At 39.3% G+C, this 23394-nt stretch overlaps 1 protein-coding gene across 2 annotated transcripts in view; it reads left to right on the forward strand.

Moving 5' to 3' along the window:
* The window catches only part of LOC120530995 (MOB-like protein phocein), a 60872-nt gene that overhangs the window by 21553 nt on the left and 15925 nt on the right, over positions 1–23394 (forward strand). The window contains exons 1-3 of one of the 2 annotated variants that reach the window (XM_039755883.1): positions 535–643; positions 13256–13318; positions 21666–21766. In XM_039755883.1, coding sequence (XP_039611817.1) covers positions 584–643; positions 13256–13318; positions 21666–21766 — 224 coding nt within the window. In that variant the 5' untranslated portion in view covers positions 535–583. Of the gene's footprint in view, positions 1–534; positions 644–13255; positions 13319–21665; positions 21767–23394 lie in introns of those variants that run through there. The other variant, XM_039755885.1, reaches the window with a different exon arrangement.

Below are 23394 nucleotides of genomic sequence, written 5' to 3' on the forward strand. Positions count from 1 at the left end.
GAAACTCCTACAGTATGTGCTCTTTTCACTACGCTATGATTCGGCGTTCAATAACTCGATTGTAACGGGGCAGGGCGGAGATCGGAATTGGGTTGCTATAATTTCACGGTCGCTGCAAGCACACAAGGGAGCAAGATACGTATCCGTACCTCGAAGAAATAGGACCAAGAATATGTAATAAAACAATGATGTCTCATAGACGCGTGCGGCACATTTTCTTAAATTAAAACCTTTGCAAGGTTAATGTGTACGTACTTGGTACATTTTATGGATTGTTTTATCACATATGGACTCTGGGTTCCATAGACCCAACTGTAAGCTTCAAAAACAGAAATAAAAACTATTTCTAAAATTTATATAAAAAAGCTTCATTTTAGAACACAATGTTATGCTGCATATTCATATATCCCTCAACTGCAAAAGAAATTGCTTCGATTAGAAATATTCCGAACTCAAAATCCTGCTACGGCCACCTGCTAGTTGGCCCGCTCCAGTGCGTTTGCATTTTCTCCTCTCTGGCGCCACACGGCGGCCGGAAGCGGCGGTGCAGCGCTGCAGAGGCTTCATCCGGGATCCCGGCGCGATGGTCATGGCGGAGGGAACGGCTGTGTTAAGGAGGAATCGGCCAGGCACCAAGGCACAGGTAAGATGTTCGACTAAGTGAAACTTGGGTTTGTCTCAACGTCTGTATTTTTCGCTGGTCACACACAGTCGGTTGATGGGAACTGCAAAGCAGACTGGCCATTTTGAGACCTGCTAGTACGGGCTGTCGAGTGAGTGGGCCGCAGCAGAAACAGGCCCACACCGCTGCTTCTTTCCCAGGGAAGCCGACGGCCTCGTTGGGTTTTCCGCAGACCCTACATTACAGAACGCCCTTTCCGCTGCCGTGTACCCTTTAACTTAGCACTTCGTCCTTAACGAAACCAGGGCTTGTATATGGGCTGGTTCGGAACAAGTAGCCCGCTGCACTTGTTTTTTTAATGTGTTGCCAATGTGTTTTTTTAATGTTGTTGTTTAATCTCACCAGTACGTAAAATTACAAGGTATAGAGAGTCGTCATTGGGGCCAGCTGAGCAAGGAATCTGACGTGAGAAAGCAAAGTGTTCGTTACAGCCACAGTAAGCACAGCGGGGAGTTTTTGTAGGAGACTAAAACTGTGACAAAATCAGCAAAACATGACCGTCTGTGTTTTTCTGTATGATTTGCAGTGTTTCTGTCCTAAAGGGTACGGTTTCTCCTCCTGTGATGACTAAATCCTTTCCTGTAATTTTAACGTAGAAGTATGTCCGCACTCTCGTGCTAATGCTTCCGATGTGAATTCTCTACTTGTTTTGGAACAACTGCCCGCACAGCTATTAACTGTAAACGGACCATTTCCGATGGTGTTCACTGCCTTACTTGTAGGGATCAGGAAATGTCCTGTTAGCAAATATGTGGCGCAAGTAGCCTTGAGCTGGATATCTAAACAGTACGGGCAAATACACAATGTGACATGACCTGTTTATGAAGAGTCTTGTTACAAGAGTTCAACGTGTGCTCCATCATAGGTTGCATATTTGCAAACATATTATACTCACAGAGATGAACTCCATGATGGGCTAGTTGAGCCCAAAGTTCAGGGAGCCCTCATGAAAATTAAACCAGCTCAGTTTTCATAGGCCGAACCCAGGTGAACCGGTAAGGTTTTCAAGCCCCATGAAGGGTCAGTTTTTCTCAAAGACAGGAAGGAGCCTTTTTAAAGTTGGACAGCTGAAGTATTAATTATTCATAATTTCTTCTTTTTTCCTACTATATTTACAGGTGCTGGTCATAAAATTAGAATATCATGACAAAGTTGATTTATTTCAGTAATTCCATTCAAAAAGTGAAACTTGTATATTAGATTCATTCATTACACACAGACTGATGTATTTCAGATGTTTATTTCTTTTAATTTTGATGATTATAACTGACAACTAATGAAAGTCCCAAATTCAGTATCTTGGAAAATTAGAATATCAATTAAGACCAATGCAAAAAAAGGATTTTTAGAAATGTTGGCCAACTGAAAGATATGAACATGAAAAGTATGAACATGTACAGCACTCAGTATTTAATTGGGGCTCCGTTGGCCTGGATTACTGCAGCAATCCGGTGTGGCATGGAGTCGATCAGTCTGTGGCACTGCTCAGGTGTTATGAGCGCCCATGTTGCTCTGATAGTGGCCTTCAGCTCTTCTGAATTGTTGGATCTGGTGTATTGCAACCCCAGATTTTCTATGGGGTTAAGGTCAGGCGAGTTTGCTGGCCAATCAAGAACAGGGATACCATGGTCCTTAAACCAGGTACTGGTAGCTTTGGCACTGTGTGCAGGTGCCAGGTCCTGTTGGAAAATGAAATCTGCATCTCCATAAAGTTCGTCAGCAGCAGGAAGCATGAAGTGCTCCCTGGTAGACGACTGTGTTGACCTTGGACCTCAGAAAACACAATGGACCAACACCAGCAGATGACATGGCACCCCAAACCATCACTGACTGGAAACTTTACACTGGACCTCAAGCAACATGGATTCTGTGCCTCTCCTCTCTTCCTCCAGACTCTGGGACCTTGATTTCCAAAGGAAATGCAAAATTTACTTTCATCAGAGAACATAACTTTGGACCACTCAGCAGCAGTTTTGTCTTTAGCCCAGGCGAGACACTTCTGACGCTGTCTCTTGTTCAAGAGTGGCTTGACACAAGGAATGCGACAGCTGAAACCCATGTCTTGCATACGTCTGTCTGTGGTGGTTCTTGAAGCACTGACTCCAGCTGCAGTCCACTCTTTGTGAATCTCCCCCACAGTTTTGAATGGGTTTTGTTTCACAATCCTCTCCAGGGTGCGGTTATCCCTATTGCTTGTACACTTTTTTCTACCACATCTTGTCCTTCCCTTCACCTCTCTATTAATGTGCTTGGACACAGAGCTCTGTGAACAGCCAGCCTCTTTAGCAATGACCTTTTGTGTCTTGCCCTCCTTGTGCAAGGTGTCAATGGTCGTCTTTTGGACAACTGTCAAGTCAGCAGTCTTCCCCATGATTGTGTAGCCTACAGAACTATAGACTGAGAGCCCATTTAAAGGCTTTTGCAGGGGATTTGAGTTAATTAGCTGATTAGAGTGTGGCACCAAGTGTCTTCAATATTGAACCTTTTCACAATATTCTAATTTTCTGAGATACTGAATTTGGGACTTTCATTAGTTGTCAGTTATAATCATCAAAATTAAAAGAAATAAACATTTGAAATACATCAGTCTGTGTGTAATGAATGAATCTAATATACAAGTTTCACTTTTTGAATGGAATTACTGAAATAAATCAACTTTGTCATGATGATTTAATTTTATGACCGGCACCTGTAGACTGGGGGCCGCATGTATAGAACCATGCCAAGATTCCATATTCAAATTTTGCTTACATTTCAACATATTTTCTTTTATTTAAATATCGTAAAATACTCATTAAACTGCATGAAACTTATGAATGAGATATTTTTAATCTTGTATGTAATACAATACACATAAGGAATTGTCCCAAGTAATTTCTAGGCTTTTGCCATATTTGTGTTTTCTTGTTGAATACAAATCATATTTGTATCCTGTCTGTTGCCAGTGCTACACGTAAAACATGCAATCCCCTACGCAAATCACTGTTACTATGTATTATCTACTCGGCTGGTATAACAGTTATACTACGGTGTTGTATGTCCTATGAATACAAATCAGCATTTGGATGAATAATGCAGTTTTATTCGACATGTCAACAGATTAGTTGTGGCAGGTGGTAGGAGGTGTATTGTCAGGCCCAGGGGCCCTTGGACATGTGAGAATATGGGGCAGATCCTACCAGCCTAATCCAGTTCTGGGTCCCATGGTGTTGGAGCCTATCAAAGCAGCCCTGGAAGGCTCCATTCACAAACATACTAACTCTGATTTGCACATGGCCAATTTCATGTTGATAATTAAACCATTTTGCATGTGTTTGGGGATGTTGGCAGGAGAATGTCCATTTGGAGTCTGTATAACAACCCTGCAAATGATTTGAACTCTGAATTTGTGAGGTAGCGTTGCTAACCATTGTGCCTATGAAACAGAAATCAAAGCAATAAGTTAACTTAGAGCAGTTCTGGCCATTTCCTTATATTTGAAGCCAATTACTACTGCTAATGGAAAATGTTTCTTTTGCCTTAAAGGATAGGTTTGGTGTTTTTAAGTCTTAAGTTCTTTCTTTACAAGTTCTTTCATGGTATATGTATTTTTTTCCACATTAAATTGTATTTTAAAGTGAAGTTTTTTTTATAAATTTTAAAAATCCCTTGTCTGTTCTTGCAGCTTGCAATGGGGCTAATGGATAAGCATGTCCATAGGTGAATAAAAAAGTCTTAAAACGTACCAAATATGTCAATTTTTCAAGCTATCAATGTTACCAAGTATTGATCTGTGCCTTGAGATTACATACATATTGCAAAATCGCATAATTCACACAATCCATTTCAATTTAAGATGGTAAAAAAAAAGCAGAGAGGAAAATGTTAAGATTCAGCTGTTTTATAAGGAGACCACACTTTACTCCAGTCTTCCTTCTTGACCAGGAATGTGGATTCACATTGGAAAGTCTGCACTGTTATTGAAACTGAATGTTGATGCCCAGATGTACAGTCATGGCCGAAATTATCAGCACCCCTGGCATTTTCCCAAACAATGCACCATTTCTCCCAAAAAAGTGTTGCAATTACAAATGTTTTGGTATACATATGTTTATTTCCTTTATGTGCATTGGAACAACACAAAAAAAACAGAGAAAAAAAGCCAAATCTGACAATTTCACACAAAGCTCAGAAACCGGGCTGGACAAAATTATTGGCACCCTCAACTTAATATTTGGTTGCACGCCCTTTGGAAAAAAATAACTGAAATCAAGTGCTTCCTATAACCATCAACAAGCTTGTTACACCTCTTAACTGGAATGTCCGACCACTCTTCTTTTGCAAACTGCTCAAGGTCTCTCAGATTTGAAGGGCGCCTTCTCTCTACAACAATTTTAAGATCTCTCCATAAGTGTTCAATCGAATTTAGATCCGGACTCATTGCTGGCCACTTCAGAACTCTCCAGCGCTTTGTCTTCAGCCATTTCTGGTTGCTTTTAGAGGTATGTTTGGGGTCATTGTCCTGCTGGAACACCCATGACCTCTGACGCAGACCCAGCTTTCTGACTCTGGGCCCTACATTGCGCCCCAATATCTTTTGATAGTCTTCAGATTTCATGATGCCTTGGCATCCAGTGCCAGAGGCAGCAAAACATCCCCAAAACATCTTAGAACCTCCACCATGTTTGACTGTAGGTACTGTGTAGCGTTTCATTTTGTTCATATGTTGACGGATAGTTCGAGCTGACACTGTTGCACTGAGTCTGCAGAACTGCTTGAATGTTTTGAAGTTGATTGGTGCTGTTTATCCACCATTCGGACTATCCTTCGTTGCAGTCTTTTATCAATTTTTCTTCCGTCCATGTCCAGGGAGATTAGCTACAGTGCCATGTGTTGTGAACTTCTTGATTATGTTGCACACAGTGGACAAAGGAACATGAAGATCTCTGGAGATGGACTTGTAGCCTTGAGATTGTTATTTTCCCACAATTTTTGTTAAGTCCTCCCGACAATTCTCTGCTCATCTTTCTGTTCTCCATGCTTAGTGTGGCACACTCGGACACACAACAGAAAGGTTGAGTCAACTTTTCTCCATTTTAACTGGCTTCAGGTGTGATTGCTATATTGCCAGCACCTGTTTCTTGCCACATGTTAGTTCAAACGAGCATCATATGTTTGAAGTAAAACGATTTACCCACAATTTTGAAAAGGTGCCAATAATTTTGTCCGGCCCATTTTTGGAGTTCTGTGTGACATGATGTGAAATTTGGCTTTTTTTCCTCTGTTTTTTTTTGTGTTGTTCCAAACCACATAAAGGAAATAAACTTGTGTATACCAAAACATTTGTAATTGCAACAATTTTCTGGGAGAAATGGTGCATTTTCTGTGAAAATTCCAGGGGTGCCGAAAATTTTGGCCATAATTGCTGTCTCTGTTCTAAAGACAAGTAAGCAATACTAACTGTAAAAGTCACACTTCGGATTGCTAACATTCTTTCACTATACTGACGCATACATTATTTCAGTGGCTGCTTTCACTACACAATGACGTGTTCCTGCCTCACCCGGGGTCAGGGCAACCCATGTACTTCTGTTTCCCCTGGCTCCTTGCTGGTGGCTATGTATAAGGAGCACAATTTCTGGATGCATTTTCCTACCAAAAATGAAAAGTGTACCAGTAATTTATCATGTGAGGTATGGCTAATAGAGCCTAAGGGTGATGACTTTTGCTGGTAGCATCACAGCACCAGGGTCTGCCTGAGTTGTATGCATTCTCCCTGTGTATTAATGGAATAATTGGTATCTGTGCATGTCAGTTTGTTGACTCCAAGCTACTGTCCTCAGGTTTTCTTAAATCAAAACCTTTGCTGCTTCAAAGTGGACAGGTTTGGTAAGATTTATGGCATTTTCATTCATCTCTGGACCTGTGTATCCATTATTCCTATTTTTAGCTGCATGAACGGACAAGAAATCTTTATAATGAAAAGCAACTTTACATTAGAATAAAATTATCTGGCAAGTTTAATATTACAGTAATTGAGAAGAAATAACTAAATTGAAAAATACAGAACTTAATCCTTTTTCATTTTAAAAATGTGCTTTTTAATATTCAGATTTCTTGATTGTTTTTCTACCTTTACCAACTAACTGAGGGCTCAAACAGAATTCCTTGAGGGCTGCTGCTTTAACTTCAGTTTTTTAATTTATAGCAAATTCCTTGTTTTAATCAACCTTTTTTTTTAATCCAGTGACTTAACACTCTCATTATCCCACTCGACATGTCTAAACTGTCGAATTTCATTTTTTTTATGAAATGTTATAAAAATGTTTTGTGCACTAGTAGAGATATTTATACTTTGCAGACCCTTGCAATTTTCTTTTTAGATATTTTATCGAGATGGATATGATGGACAAAAAAAAAAACTTGAAATGGATTCAAGTTAGTAGGACATCTGTTGGCTCACGTTTCATCTCCTTATAGTTTGACTGCTGGTTACATTTAAGAATTCTGAATCTGAAAAATCAAGTTAATTAAAAAAAAAAAAAATTAAAATGAAAGTACAAAACTTATCTAAGTATTTTATTCTTAATGAAGAAAAATAACCTTTTTGATCTGCAGGTCATAGATGTGACCGCCAAGAAGGTGCCAATATAAATTGGAGCACTAAGTGGTGCATAGATTAATTATGACCTGTGATTTGTTAGTTGGACCATAGTTACCAAAAGTTGACCCTTATTAAAAGGTGACTTGCTTCTGAGTAAAATGTAAGGCAAGTCCACAAGAGTACATTGGAACAGCAGCTGTTGGATGACTCTGTACCTCAGGGAATATCTTATCACCATAGAAATAAACACAAAAATCATGGAAGATGGACAGAAGACCATAGGTGACAGTATAGAACACCAGCATGTGGTGATCTGGAAGCAGGCTTGTGAGCTTAGCCATATACCAGAGATGCATGAATATATGGGGCAGCCAGACTAGATATTTCATGGAGAGTGGATTGGGGAAGGACTCCGCTTGTGCAGGGACAGTGTGGTCTGAGTTTGGGGGAAAAAAAGAAATCTAAGAACTCTGGGAACTTTGGCGGTGAATGTGAAAGTTATCCAAACTGCATCAAATAAGTTGTTTAGTTGGACCCCGATTGACTTTCATGCTTTTTGAACTATTTTTTGTAGGTGAATAAGTGGATGGAGTCATCTTTGAATCTATACTAATAAAAGGCAAAGCCCTCACTCACTGACTCATCACTAATTCTCCAACTTCCCGTGTAGGTAGAAGGCTGAAATTTGGCAGGCTCATTCCTTACAGCTTACTTACAAAAGTTAGGCAGGTTTCATTTCGAAATTCTACGCGTAATGGTCATAACTGGAACCTACTTATGTACATATATACCGGCCATAGCCTGCAGCTCGGTCACCGTGTGAGGCGGAGTTGCGTCCCTCATTGTCACGCCTCCCATGTAATCGAGTGCCTGCCCATATAAGGCAATCCAATAGAAACACTCTGCCGCTGAGCGGCTCACGTAAACTGACTGTGAATGCAGTACACAGTCAAAAAGCAACAGCTCCAAAGAACGCTGAACACAAAACGCATCACACAATTGAGAAGACAGCAAAAGAATATGAAGCGAGTGACGCATACAAGCATATTGAAAAGTGCAGCTACTGCGGAAACAAAGCATGGTGTAAACTGTAAGTTTAAATTAAGTTTATAGACACGCTGCCGTTTGTCATGCCTACAACAAATACGATATTCGCGAGATACAAGTTTAATGAGAAGACACAAGGTATAAACGAGACTTTGGATCACTTTGTAACGGAGTTAAAATTGCTGTAGCGAGAAACCTTTAAGTGCCGGGTCTTAGCTAACATTAAATAAAGCCATGGACATCGCAAGATCACACGAGCGGCTCACGTGAACTGACTGTGAACGCAGTAATGAAAGTGATCACTTCATGAATGAAACCTGTTCAAAAAACGCATTACACAATTGAGAAGGCAGCAAAAGAATATGAAGCGAGTGACGCATACAAGCATATTCATGAGTGCAGCTACTTTGGAAACAATCCATTCTCCATTCCATCTCCATTCTGCATAAAAATGTGAATTTTTCTTTTTTTCTTGGCCACCTCTATGAAATGCATGGAGTAAGTAACAAGTAAAATCATTTTTATGTGGAGTATTTATTAAACTCTTTCAGGGCTGATGTTGACTTTTGTCAAAATTCAGGGGTAGAGGCCGGTATTCGGCTGTAAACTGAGACAAAACTCGCCCTTTTTAGAAGGGAAGTTACGTGGCTTTGTTGATTTGACCTCGATTTCCTGTGCGTGCAGGAGTTGTGAATACAAACAACCTCTTAAATGGCATCGACATCTGGCAAGAGACTAAAGCGAATGTGCAAATTAAAATACCCCATGGACGTTTTACATATTATTGCTGAACTGGACTCTGACTTGTTGGACTTCGAATTTCACACAAGTGATCTGGAGATGGAGATCAAAAACGAAAGTGAGATACCACTATCGGCTGATCAGTCCCCAGCTGATTGTGGTGCTGAACACATTTGTGTAGCTGATACACCTACAGCAGTGTTTACCTGGGAGGACCACCAGTTATGATGACAAGAGGTACAAACCATTTTGCATCACACTGCAACTGCTGCTACCACCCACCTGCTGTGCAAATTGTTTTTTTTTTCTGATTTAAACTGCGAATGTACGACTGTTAAATCATAATCCTGCTACTTATTTATGCAAGCTTGACAATTTTTATATAACATCACCCACAAACTTGTAATGTTCTTGTCTGAAATATGTATGCTGTTGTATACATACTTATCATTTTCAAAGCTTAAAATGGATTTCTCCTCTTAATACATTTCCAGATTTTTCTGTGTCTCAAATGTTATTACTATTAAAGACGAGGAAAATAAATGTAGTTTATATTGAGGTGGTTGTTTTAGGAGCATAAGCTAAAAGGAGGAATATCTTCTTATTCAGTATCTGTAGATTTGCAGATTTCTTTTAAAAGTTGTAGAATATATGTTTTTCTGTATCCTCAGTATATTGGCCGTAAAATGTCTTTCTTCCGTAATCAGGAGGCCTAAACATTTATGAATGCTTTATTATTAGGAGAGGTCATGAAGGTTTAATTTCAAAAGGGTCAGAAAAAGAGTAACATATCCAAAGTTTGTTTAATTTTACACCACAAATTTTAAATCCTATGCTTAAACAGAGGTGTGGTGGAAAAAAACAACCTAGAACATTGTAAGGCAAAGGCAGGTCAAAGAACTGCCAAGAGAACTAAGGTTAAGACCTAACTACTGCATAGTATCTAGGGATAGCACAACAAAACAGTCTACACATTTAGATGAGCAATACTAACGAATACACTTATGCCATTCTACTCATTCTTGATGTCTAGTTAGAGTTACAGGGTTCATCATCCTGTGAAGTTTGATTTTTTTTTTTAAATATTGGAATTTTGATTAAGAATTTATTAACAGTTTGTTGAGATGAACCGAAAATAGTAAAGAGATTTTGAACATTACAATTTGATGCTATTTGTGCACCAAGCAAGTAACATTGCAGAGCAGACCATATGGGGTAAGATTACTGCCAAAATCAGTGTGTTAGCATGACTGAGATGATTTGCCAGCATGCTGAAGACATTGTAAATGCAAATGATAGATTTTGCAAGCATGCGTAGGACATTTTGAGGGTGAGCAATACGTTGTACTGGGGCTTTATTGTCATGTGATTTTTTTTTTGACAGTGTTGGTGCACAGTTCTACTGCAAAATGTCAGTGAGCAAGAACAACACTCTCTGTAATCCATTTTCCAAGTGCACATTGCACACTTTGAGCACACACAGTGCAATTTGCAAAGTTTTCTCGTCACACAAGTTTTGGCATTGTTACGCAGCAATACTGCCAAAATTTCCAAGAACGAAAGCAGGGAGACAAGGATGGGACTTGATTTTTCTAGCTGGTGGGAGTAGTCTTTGCTAACCTGCCAGTTGTGAGGCACACCTCCTTGCTAACCTCTAAACGGGGACTTCTCAGAATTATGGTGCTTTCTTCGCCAAGTTATATTTCATTGGAAAACATAAAGAAAGAGAGAGGAAGCATAATGTATTTAAAAAAAGAAAATGTAAGGACTGTTGGTGGTGCCTATCTCTGCAGCAAGCCAAGTAGCAATAGCGGTGTAGTTCTATTCAGTATTTTACCTCCGTGGTGTTAATTCCTTGGAAATGTATGTAAATTGTGTTACGCCCAAATCAAACTCAGTAATTCATGTTAATAACCCCCTTTACAGTGTTAAGCCCAAATAACTCTGGGGATAGTGTTCTGCTGCCATAAATGAAATATCATTGTGCAAAATAATTGTATTTCTTTACATTCTGCCACTTTTGATAGCTCCAACTCCTCAATATTCATGAGTGGGATGGTGCCTTCAAACAAAAGCTGTAAATCCAGTTTTAGAACAAACTGAAAATGAGCCATTCCTTGAATTGTGTGATTATGATGATGTCAGTTGGTCATCAGATGTTCACAGGGATAGTGAAACTGAAACCTTTTCAACGATTCCAAACTGCCAAGATTCAGTGATGTTCATGTTTGGTGTCAGCTTCACACTACTATTAACACTCCTGTAACTCCGATCTAGTGATATCTGTTGGTCATAATTATCTGGTCTGATTTGATGATAGTCTGATGGAGAAAATATTTTTTGAAAATAACCACTATGCTGAGCAGTGTTCAAAAAGTAACCGTAAACAGTTTACTTGTTACAGTTGCTAGTAGACTGCCACTGTAGGTGACATACTGGTGTTTTTCAGTCACTTGATCCTGCAGGGTATAGTGGATAAATCAGTCCAGAGATGGTATTGGTCCAAAAAACCATGTGTTGAAGACACCGCCATCTGGTTGAACAGTGCCTATGTGTGTTGGTGGCTGTTTTTAAAACATTACACAAAACCTATACCTGTATTCCAAGTCTGCATCAGTACAGCAGTGGACTATAGACACACCTTTACTACTGTGATTATGTTGAAGTTTTGGGATTTACATGTTTTTGTTACATATTTTTTTGTTGTTGGAAAGAAAACATTCAATGCTTTTTTCTCATTTTTCCAGGAGTAAACATGATGCTAAGAAAGCTACAAATGTGATGTGATTGTTGTACTGTTTTTTATTGTTGTTTTGTAGTAAAAGTTTGGATTTAGAGAGGAAGTCTGAGGTTTTTCTTGCATCAATTTTGAGTGAATCCAAAACGAACAAAAGACGGACACTACGCTAATCTGTTTTTAAAGTACAAAAATAGTGTCTTTAGTAATTTGTTCCTCAGTATTTATTATTTGAAGACTTGATCGTGGTATTTCTCAGCAGAAGCAAATTTTAACTGAAATCATTCAATCATTGAACAATGGAAAGTGAAATGCAGAATTGGGTCAACAAAGTCATTCACATTATGGTGCCAGAATTTCTTTTTGACATTTCAGTAAAACATTTGGTGCACGTAAGCCACTCAGACTGGATCAGAAATATTTTTCATACTTATTTACAATTAGTGACTTTAGCAACTTTCTTGTGATTTTTGTGATGATTTCAAAAACTACTTGAAATTTGACAGGATAAAATCATATAGTGCATACTCACCCAAAATTGCATGTTGTTCCTTTTGTGCTGTATCTGCTGCTATCTGTACTCCATAATGCAGTATGCCAAAGATTTGACTTTGTAACATACTGTTCTTTTTGTAAGTGATTTATCAAAGTCGTAATAGAACCCAGTTGATGCCATGTGAAATAATGACGTGAAACAGTTACTTGGAAACTGAGGATTTTTTGGTAGGTATTCCAATTTAGGAGAATAGTTTTGGACTAGACAAGCCATGAATGGTCAGATTTTTAGATGAGAGCATTTATGACTGTTGAGGATAAATGAATAACTCATGTTAAGTTAAAAATGTAACATGGCATCTGTTGTATTTAGAGGAAGTTTAAAATGTAATACAGCATCTCTAATAATTATAGGAAATTTTAAAACAGCTAAAGTAGAAGTATGTTTTGAGAAAGAAAAAAAAAAAATGGTAACAAGCCAGAGCTGCAGCTTGTATTCGGAGTGGTGGCTCTGAGGCCAGGGATCTGCAGTGGCAATTGGAAGGTTGCCGGTTCGAATCCTGTAAATGCCAAAAAGGACTCTGCTCTTTTGGGTCCTTGAGCGAGGACCTTCACCTGCAATTGTGGAGCGCTTTTAGCAGTGAGAAAAGCGCTATATAAATGCAAAGAATTATTATTATTCAGAATGGAGTCCATACTGGTAAATGAAAACCTCATTATTTTTAATTTATTAACATAAATTGATTTCTGTTCTTGAAGTTTAATTATCAACAAAAGATTAAAATGTAATGGAGATTTTACCAGTTCTTTACTGAGGGTATGTCTTTAATTGATTTATCACAGAATAATTATGTTGTCAAAATCTGTGTGTGTGTGTGTGTAAAAATCTGAATATCTTGTGTGTGTAAACATGTACCTCTTTTGCTAATGCAGTATCCATTTTCATTTATTTATTTATTTTAATTTGCAGGATTTTTATAACTGGCCTGATGAATCCTTTGAGGAAATGGACAGTACACTGGCTGTACAACAGGTAAAAGTACTGGTTGTAATGTCATTGTAATTTTCACTAAAATTAAAGAAGGATCTTTGCATTTTACAGGATAGTATATTGCATATGAAGATTCAACAATAGGCAATTGTGAGCATCTGTATCAATAATAGAATCTTGAATTAAAAACTTTATCTAAGTATTATGACAAAGCATTTGGTGGGTGATGAAGTAGAGGTGTCAGGCATACCTTTTTGATCCTTTTTAAAGTGAGTGGTAGTAATGTATTGTTTGTTGAACATCCCAGACATTCAGCTTTCCGTGAACCTGTCTGAACCGGAATCACTGGCTTAACGACTTCGTCACATCCACATCATCTGATCCTTTTAGATGACAGACATGCTATCAGTAATTGTGGAATTCACACTATAGCTTTCTGGACTACTGCATAGGTAAACAAGGATGGCAATATGTTGTTAAAGTATTTTTCAGTTTGGTACGATTAAATTGTCTATTGTCAAGAATCTCTAGAAGTTTTTTAGTGCTTCTCTTGTGACTTTCATCTGAAGTCCACTTAAAGTTCAAATAAGACATGGAGTATTTTGTAATGTTATCATAATTTAATTTTTAATTGGGTTTTTTCATTGCCTTTTCTTTCTCCCGGTATTTGCTCAGAAAAGATATTGAACTGTTCTACAGGTTGAATAGTAGCTATTCTTATCACACCCAGTGGGTATTGGGGAGAGATTAAAAAAAATTTAAAAAGAGAAGCAACTACAAAAATCATTACTCTTTGCTGTGATCTGAAGAACCTTGTCAACTTCCCATTTCCAAAAGGAATTAAAGAAAATACAAAGAAGACAAAATCATAATTGTTAAAAATAGCTTACTTTCAGAATTCCTTTAAGCTGTCCAGTATCAAGGACGTTCTGAATTCAACTCCATTGTTGTCACTAATAAACATCCCACTAGCAGAAGCTATATCTTTATGTATAGATGTTGCAAAAAAAATGCCACTCTCCAAAGCCCTAGGTAGAAGGATTGATAAAGTGCTCTCTTCAGTAAAGGTAGACATATTTTGTGTGTGTGTGTATGTATATATATATATATATATATATATATATATATATATATATATATATATATATATATATATATATATATATATATATATATATATACTGCTCAAAAGAATTAAAGGAACACTTTTAATCAGAGTATAGCATAAAGTCAATGAAACTTATGGGATATTAATCTGGTCAGTTAAGTAGCAGAGGGGTTGTTAATCAGTTTCAGCTGCTGTGGTGTTAATGAAATTAACAACAGATGCACTAGAGGGGCAACAATGAGATGACCCCAAAACAGGAATGGTTTAACAGGTGGAGGCCACTGACATTTTTCCCTCCTCATCTTTTCTGACTGTTTCTTCACTAGTTTTGCATTTGGCTACAGTCAGTGTCACTACTGGTAGCATGAGGCATACCTGGACCCTACAGAGGTTGCACAGGTAGTCCAACTTCTCCAGGATGGCACATCAATACGTGTCATTGCCAGAAGGTTTGCTGTGTCTCCCTGCACAGTCTCAAGGGCATGGAGGAGATTCTAGGAGACAAGCAGTTACTCTAGGAGAGCTGGAGAGGGCCATAGAAGGTCCATAACCCATCAGCAGGACCAGTATCTGCTCCTTTGGGCAAGGAGGAACAGGATGAGCACTGCCAGAGCCCTACAAAATGACCTCCAGCAGGCCACTGGTGTGAATGTCTCTGACCAAACAACCAGAAAGACTTCATGAGGGTGACCCAAGGGCCCCATGTCCTCTAATGGGCCCTGAGCTCACTGCCCAGCAGCATGCAGCTCGATTGGCATTCGCCATAGAATACCAGAATTGGCAGATGCACCACTGGTGCCCTGTGCTTTTACAGATGAGAGCAGGTTCACCCTGAGCACGTGACAGAAGTGAAAGGGTCTGGAGAAGCCATGGAGAACATTATGCTGCCTGTAACATCATTCAGCATGAGCAGTTTGGTGGTGGGTTAATGATTGTCTGGGGAGGCATATCCATGGAGGGTCACACAGACCGCTACAGGCTTGACAAAGGCACCTTGGCTGCCATTAGGTATCAGGATGAAATCCTTGGACCCATTGTCAGACCCTATGCTGGTACAGTGGCTCCTGGTGCACACAATTCCTGGCCTCATGTGGTGAGAGTATGCAGGCAGTTCCTGGAGGATGAAGGAATTGATACCATTGACTGGCCACCACACTTTCCTGACCTAAATCCAATAGAACACCTCTGGGACATTATGTTTTGGTCCATCCAATGCCACCAGGTTGCACCTCAGACTGTCCAGGAGCTCAGTGATGCCCTGGTCCAGATCTGGGAGGAGATCCCCACAACACCATCTGTCATCTCATTAGAAGCATGCACCGATGTTGTCAGGCATGTATACAAGAACACAGGGGCCATACAAAGTGCTGCATAATTTTGAGTTGCTGCAATTAAATTTTGGCAAAATGGATTAGCCTGCCACATAATTTTTTCACTCTGATTTTTGGGGCATCTTTGAATTCAGGGCTCTGTAGGTTGATCATTTTCATTTCCATCAAACGATGTGGCATCCTTTCGTTCCTAACACATTACCCAGTCTATATCAGTATAGATATCCAGGAGGATTTCTTTTTCCCATTGAGATCTGATGTGTTTTCAAAGTGTTCCTTTAATTTTTTGAGCAGTTTATATACAGTATATATATACACTCGCCTAAAGGATTATTAGGAACACCTGTTCAATTTCTCATTAATGCAATTATCTAATCAACCAATCACATGGCAGTTGCTTCAATGCATTTAGGGGTGTGGTCCTGGTCAAGACAATCTCCTGAACTCCAAACTGACTGTCAGAATGGGAAAGAAAGGTGATTTAAGCAATTTTGACCGTGGCATGGTTGTTGGTGCCAGACGGGCTGGTCTGAGTATTTCACAATCTGCTCAGTTACTGGGATTTTCACGCACAACCATTTCTAGGGTTTACAAAGAATGGTGTGAAAAGGGAAAACATCCAGTATGCGGCAGTCCTGTGGGCGAAAATGCCTTGTTGATGCTAGAGGTCAGAGGAGAATGGGCCGACTGATTCAAGCTGATAGAAGAGCAACTTTGACTGAAATAACCACTCGCTACAACCGAGGTATGCAGCAAAGCATTTGTAAAGCCACAACACGCACAACCTTGAGGCGGATGGGCTACAACAGCAGAAGACCCCACCGGGTACCACTCATCTCCACTACAAATAGGAAAAAGAGGCTACAATTTGCACGAGCTCACCAAAATTGGACAGTTGAAGACTGGAAAAATGTTGCCTGGTCTGATGAGTCTCGATTTCTGTTGAGACATTCAAATGGTAGAGTCAGAATTTGGCGTAAACAGAATGAGAACATGGATCCATCATGCCTTGTTACCACTGTGCTAGCTGGTGGTGTAATGGTGTGGGGGATGTTTTCTTGGCACACTTTAGGCCCCTTAGTGCCAATTGGGCATCGTTTAAATGCCACGGGCTACCTGAGCATTGTTTCTGACCATGTCCATCCCTTCATGACCACCATGTACCCATCCTCTGATGATTACTTCCAGCAGGATAATGCACCATGTCACAAAGCTCGAATCATTTCAAATTGGTTTCTTGAACATGACAATGAGTTCACTGTACTAAAATGGCCCCCACAGTCGCCAGATCTCAACCCAATAGAGCATCTTTGGGATGTGGTGGAACGGACCTTCGTGCCCTGGATGTGCATCCCACAAATCTCCATCAACTGCAAGATGCTATCCTATCAATATGGGCCAACATTTCTAAAGAATGCTTTCAGCACCTTGTTGAATCAATGCCACGTAGAATTAAGGCAGTTCTGAAGGCTTAAAGGGGTCAAACACCGTATTAGTATGGTGTTCCTAATAATCCTTTAGGTGAGTGTGTATATATATATATATATATATATATTTTAGAGGTGTGACGAGATGCTTTTCCCACGACACGAGACTGGGTTCACGAGAACGAGATGAGACTTTTAGACATTTGTTTTAAAGAAATCCTCAATGTTAAAATGCTATTTTTGCTATATATTTAATTTAACTAAAAAACACAAAATGCAAAAAATGCATGTCCATTTTGAAATCAACTTTATGAAGTAAAATTTCTATTTTGATGAATGATATGCAGTAATAACATGTAAACACTGCAAAATACTTTGCCACATACTAACAGGCAATTAATTGCACAATAAAATTAAATAGTATAAATAAAAATAAATAATAAACAACACAAATATCCCTTTACGTGCAATTAACCATAATAAGTGTAACTATCAAAGTAGTGCTGTCTTAAAACTCAGAGTGCAAAACAATGAACAAAATTTTCTTATGCATGGAAAAAGAGCTAAGACCTAGGTAATGAGGTAATGACCGATACAGAACATCCTAAGATATGGTCATGTTCTTTTTTTAAGAATTTAAGCATGTCTACATTTTCTGGCAGCAATTGAGACCTCTGGGCAGTGACTATGTCTCCTGCAGTTGAAAAGACACGCTCACTTGGAACAGAGGTCGCAGGAATGGAAAGATATTCTTTGACAAGTGGAGACAGCAAAGGATATTTGGAGCTGTTTTCTCTCCATCATGTCAGAGGGCAGCAACTAAGTGGGATAGATGCCTCTCTTCTGTAAAGTTCAGTTTCCCTCTCAAATCCTTTGCTGGGCTGTTCTGTCTTCGAGAAAGAGTCCCCTAGCAGATCCTCAAGTGCTGTCTTCTTGGAAACAGATTCCTCTTCTGGCTCAGCTCTGCCTACAGCTTCAAGAGCCCCCTCGCCCCCATGTGTGGAACAATGAGCTGATGCCTCTTCCTTGTGCTCCATACTCTTCTCATCTGTGGGCTTTATGCAGCAGAAACACTGGCTTTAACATTAGCAAAACACAAATACACTCACTCTGATGCTCTTGTGTTTACAACACACACACACACACAAACACAGCATGAACCTATTAAATCCATTAAAATTTGGTACTGGAAACAAATCTTCTAGGGAAAAAAAATCAAGTCAATGATACTTGGTTTTGCTGCAACTGTTCTACCCTTTTCTGTATCCTCTGAAAGACTGCTTCACGCTGGTTGCAGGCAGGCTGGAATCTTGGGTCCAGCGCAGTGCTCTCCAGCAGGTAGTTGTATACATCCCCACTGTATCTGCCTGAAATATTGCTGAGAATTGCTCTCTTTGTGTCGGCCACAGTGGGGGAATCGTTGTCATTTGGTGCCATGTTTTGTTCTATTATGTTCTTCAGTGGCACGATGAGAGACACTGTGGGCCTCTTCTCTTCACACAAGATAGTGGTAGCTGTCTTTAAAGGATTCAGCAGCTTCACAAGAAATTCGGCATTGACAATGTCGCAGGTATCCAGTGTGTCAATGTTTCGGGCATTTTGTTTTATTTCTGGGCTGGTGAGCGCTGCTGCTATAGCAGCCTGCTGCTCCAGGTAACGAACCAGCATATCCAATGATGAATTCCATCGTGTGGTGGCGTCCATTATTAATTTGTGCGGTGGCAGTTGTAGCAGCTTCTGCTTAGACGTCAGTACCGCGGCAGCTGTCAAACTCCAGTGAAAAAAAGCAGTTACACGTCTCACCCGCCCAAGCAAACGAGTGACACGCGCAACACCGAGGCCAGCCTGTGTAGCGAGATTTATAGTGTGCGCGAAGCATTTGATGTGCAGCTCAAATCCTGCCTCGTGCGCACAGCCACATCCATATTACGCGCATTGTCTGTTTACAATAGCGATGCAATGGTTTGGCTTTTTAAGACCCCACTATGTGACAGCTTGTGTGATTCAAAAAGTGGGCGCATCTGCAGTACAAAATGTACCATTTCCCAATTACTGTTGATAATGTGGGCTGTAATTGTGATATAACTCTGTGTACACCTAGAAGTCCAACTGTTAGTAGTTATGGCGATGGTTTCTGCCTCTTTCAGAGCCTGTACGTTTACCTTGCACTCCCTGTAGAGGGTTGGGACCACCGTGCGAGTAAAATGTGCGTGTGACGGGGATGGCATACTTTGGTTCCAGTGTGTGGATGAGTCGCCAAATCCCAGATTTTCCACCACAGAAAATGGTCTCATATCGGCTGCAATTAAAACGCCGATGTCTCTTGTTATTGCCGTGGCTCTTGCATTGGATGGTGGAAGTTTAGCTGCAAAGGCATTTTTTATGGTTGTTTGCCCTTTCATGCGAACTGAATTGCTTTCCGTTTTCTTCACAGGCGCAGCTTTTAGTAACGAGCTGTGGTTTTCTAAATGCTTTTGCATAGTGCTTGTGTTAGCAGAGGTGTACGGTATTAATTTCTTACAGTGTTTACAAATTGTCTTTGTCTTGTCTGTCATTTTTTCGCAGTTTCTTATTTCCACAAGGAATCCAAAATGTTGCCACACCAATGCGGGCACATCTTTTATCGTTACTTCTCCCTCACTCTCCATCATGCCACTAACGCAAGGATATCGTCACGTTCTCGCGAGACCAGATGCATCTCGCGAGACAAATCTGATCTCGTACCACATGATTTAGTCACACTAATATATATATATATATATATATATTTGACGTGCATAGATGGTCTACCCTCCTTCTTACTTTAGCAGGAAGAATTAACATTGTCAAAATGAATATCCTCCCTAAGCTTCTGTTCCTATTTCAAAATAACCTCATATACATTAACAAAGCTTTTTTTTTATTTTTTTTTTTTATAAATTCAATCATAACCTCATTTATTTGGAATTAGAAAAATCCACACATTTCAAAGGCTACCCTACAATAACCTGAATCAGAAGGTGGCATGGCTCTGTCTAATTTTCAATTTTGTTACTGGGCGGTAAACATACAAGCTATAAAAACCTGGACATTAACACAAATAGATGAACATACACTAGCTTGGTCTGCAATAGAAATGAAATCCTGCAGCACTTCTTTATATTCCTTGCTTTGTACACCAGTAAATAAAAGGTATCATCAGTATACTAACAACCCATTTGTCCTTCATTCACTCAGAATATGGAACCAATGTAGAAAGCACTTTAAGTTAGAGAATATTTTATCTCTGGCACCTCTACATGATAACCACCTTTTTCCACCCTCTCGAATTTACACAGCTTTTAATGTTTGGAAAACGTATTGTATTAAATCATTTAGAGATTTGTATATAGATAATGTCTTTGCATCCTATGAACAATTATACTCCAAATTTAATCTCCCATCAACACAATTTTTCCACTATCTCCAAATTAGAAACTTTGTTATACGAAATCTGCCCCATTTTCCTCACCTCCCACCTATTTCTTTTCCAGAAGAGAGGTTGATCAGTCTTGTGGACAGCATCTCTTTAATATATGAAAACATTTTAAAGTGCCTTTCTTTTTAAGATCCCAGAGCACAGTGGGCAGCCATGCATAGAATTCACTGTAGCTCCAAATGTGCAAAACATTCAATTATTCAACATAAAATTTTTTATCAAACACTATCTTATTTGAAATTGTCCAGAATGTTTCCAGGGTAAGATCCAACCTGCGAACGCTGCAGTCGAGCCACAGCTTCACTGGGCCACATGTTTTGGGCATCTAACAAATTAACATTCTTCTGGACGAAAATTTTTAAATGCCTCTCAGACAGCCTTGCTGTCACAATCCCCCCTAATCCATTAACGGCAGTGTTTGGTGTACTCCCAGATTTGCTAAAGTGGAGAAGGACAAACTGTACTCGCCTTTACTTCACTACTAGCATGTAGAACTTATCTTGCTCAACTGGAATAATCCTAACTCGCCTCTTTTAAGTCAGTGGGTAACTGATGTTCTATACTATTTGAAAATGGAAAACATCAAATTCTCACTTAGAGGATCTGTACAAAATTTTTTTAAAAAACTAGCAGGACCTAATCAATAACATTTTCGAATAAGCATTAATATTGTGGGAAAAGACTCTTTTCTCTCTTTACTGCTCTTAACAGTTTTATTCTGGTTATTGGCCTTCCTATCTTTCTCATGGGTGGGGGTTGATTTGATTTTAGTTTTGTTAAATTTGACTTGATTGTATGGAATGTTATATGCTTTTAACAAATTAAAAAAAAAAATCTTTTCAGCTCTCCGATATCAAGGATGTTCCAAATTCAACCCCATTGCTGTCACTAATATACTTCCCACTTGCAGAAGCTATATCTTTATGTATAGATGATGCAAAAAATGCCATTTGCATTTTGAATTTTCAGATTGACAGACAGAAATTAAGCTAAAGAACACACACTGTGCTTGTATTTTTCAGTGTTTGCAAGATATAATTAATGTTCTACTATTTATTTTCTATAGTACATTCAACAGAACATTCGCTCAGATTGTTCGAACATCGATAAGATCTTAGAACCACCAGAAGGGCAGGATGAGGGTGTGTGGAAGTACGAGCATCTCAGGTATTTATAAACTTTGTGTGTGTATAATGTAATAACTGTAGATTATGTGCGCATGGTGGATTTAGAAACAATTTATGGTAAACCCCTTCAATTTCTATTCACTTTATTATGTTGTAGATTTAATTTTAAATGGATACATTTGTCATTTTTGTCCCTCATTATAAACTGAATAACCTGTATTGCTAAATGAAAACGTTTTCAGGAAGGTTTGAAAACTTTATGAAAAATCTATAACTGACATCTCTCACTCTTTGCTGTGACACTCTAAATTGTGCTCAGGTGCATCCTGTTTTCTTTAATTGACCTTGATGTCTCTAGAACTTGATTGGAGTCCACTTGAGGCAAATTAATATGATTGGACATTGTTTAGAAAGGCACACATACCAGTGTATATATCTTCTTCTTCTTTCGGCTGCTCTTGATCATCTTTTTCCATATCTTTCTGTCCTCTGCATCTTGCATCTGCATTAATTCACACTGTATGTTTTGGCAAATTAAACCTTGAAGCCCAAGGATCTCTCTGTAGACATCTGTAATATTGTAGTTTGGTATGAGACAGGGAATGCAATAAAACCATTTCTTAAGCAATGTGTTTTCCCAGGAGCACAGTGGCCTCAAAATATGTGAAATGGAAGGAGTTTGTGACCACCAGGACTCTTACTAGAGTTTGCTATCCGACCAAACTGAGTAACTGGGCAAGAAGGGGCATTGTTAAGGAATGTGACCAAGATCCCAGTGCTTACTCTGACAGAGCTTCAGGAGTACTCTGTTGAGATGTGAGAACTTGTTGGAATGATGACCATATCAGCAGCAATCCATCAATCAGGTGTTTATGGTAGGGTGGCTACATGGAAGCTACTCTTGAGTAAAAGGCATTTAAAGGCTGTGGAGAGTATGAATAAAAAGATTCTCTGGTCTGATGAGACAAAGGTTTAACTGTTTGGTCAGAACTCCACTCCATATGTGGGGCAAAGAATAGATACTACTCATCACCTGCCTAATACCATCCCTAGGGTGAAACATGATGGTGGCAGCATCATGCTAGTTAGGTGCTTCTTGGCAGTATGGACAGGGAGACTAATCAGAATTAAGGAAGGGATGAATGTAGCCAAATGCAGACAGGTCTTTGAAGAAAACCTGGCCCAGAGTGTATGCAGACTAGAGCAACTACTCCCATTAAAGCACAATGGTAGCGTTAAGCATGCAGCCAAGACAATGCTGGGGTAGCTTCAAGACATATCTGTGACTGTCCCAGCCACAACTCAGACTTGTACCCTGTACAAAATTTGGAGAGACATAAAGATTGTAAATTTACAGATGCTTTCCGTCCTATCGAACTGAGCTGAGAGGATCTGACAGGAAGAATGGGATAAACTACCTAAACCCAGCTTTTCAGACCTTTTAGAGATGTGCCCAAGAAGATTCTCAGGTGTTAGTAAAGGGGCTTCTACAAGGTACTGAGCTGAGGGACTGAATACCTCTGTGAGTGAGAGATTACAGTTTCTGTTTTTTGGAGAAGTGTATTTAGGACTGAAGCCTGAAAGCACTTCTTTTTACAAAGAGTTGTTGGAACCTGGAACAAACTATCAATAACGGGTAGTTAAAACAGAAACCTTAACAACCATTAA

The sequence above is a fragment of the Polypterus senegalus genome, chromosome 6 (genome assembly GCF_016835505.1).
Source record: "Polypterus senegalus isolate Bchr_013 chromosome 6, ASM1683550v1, whole genome shotgun sequence".
NCBI classification, from domain to species: Eukaryota; Metazoa; Chordata; class Cladistia; order Polypteriformes; family Polypteridae; genus Polypterus; species Polypterus senegalus.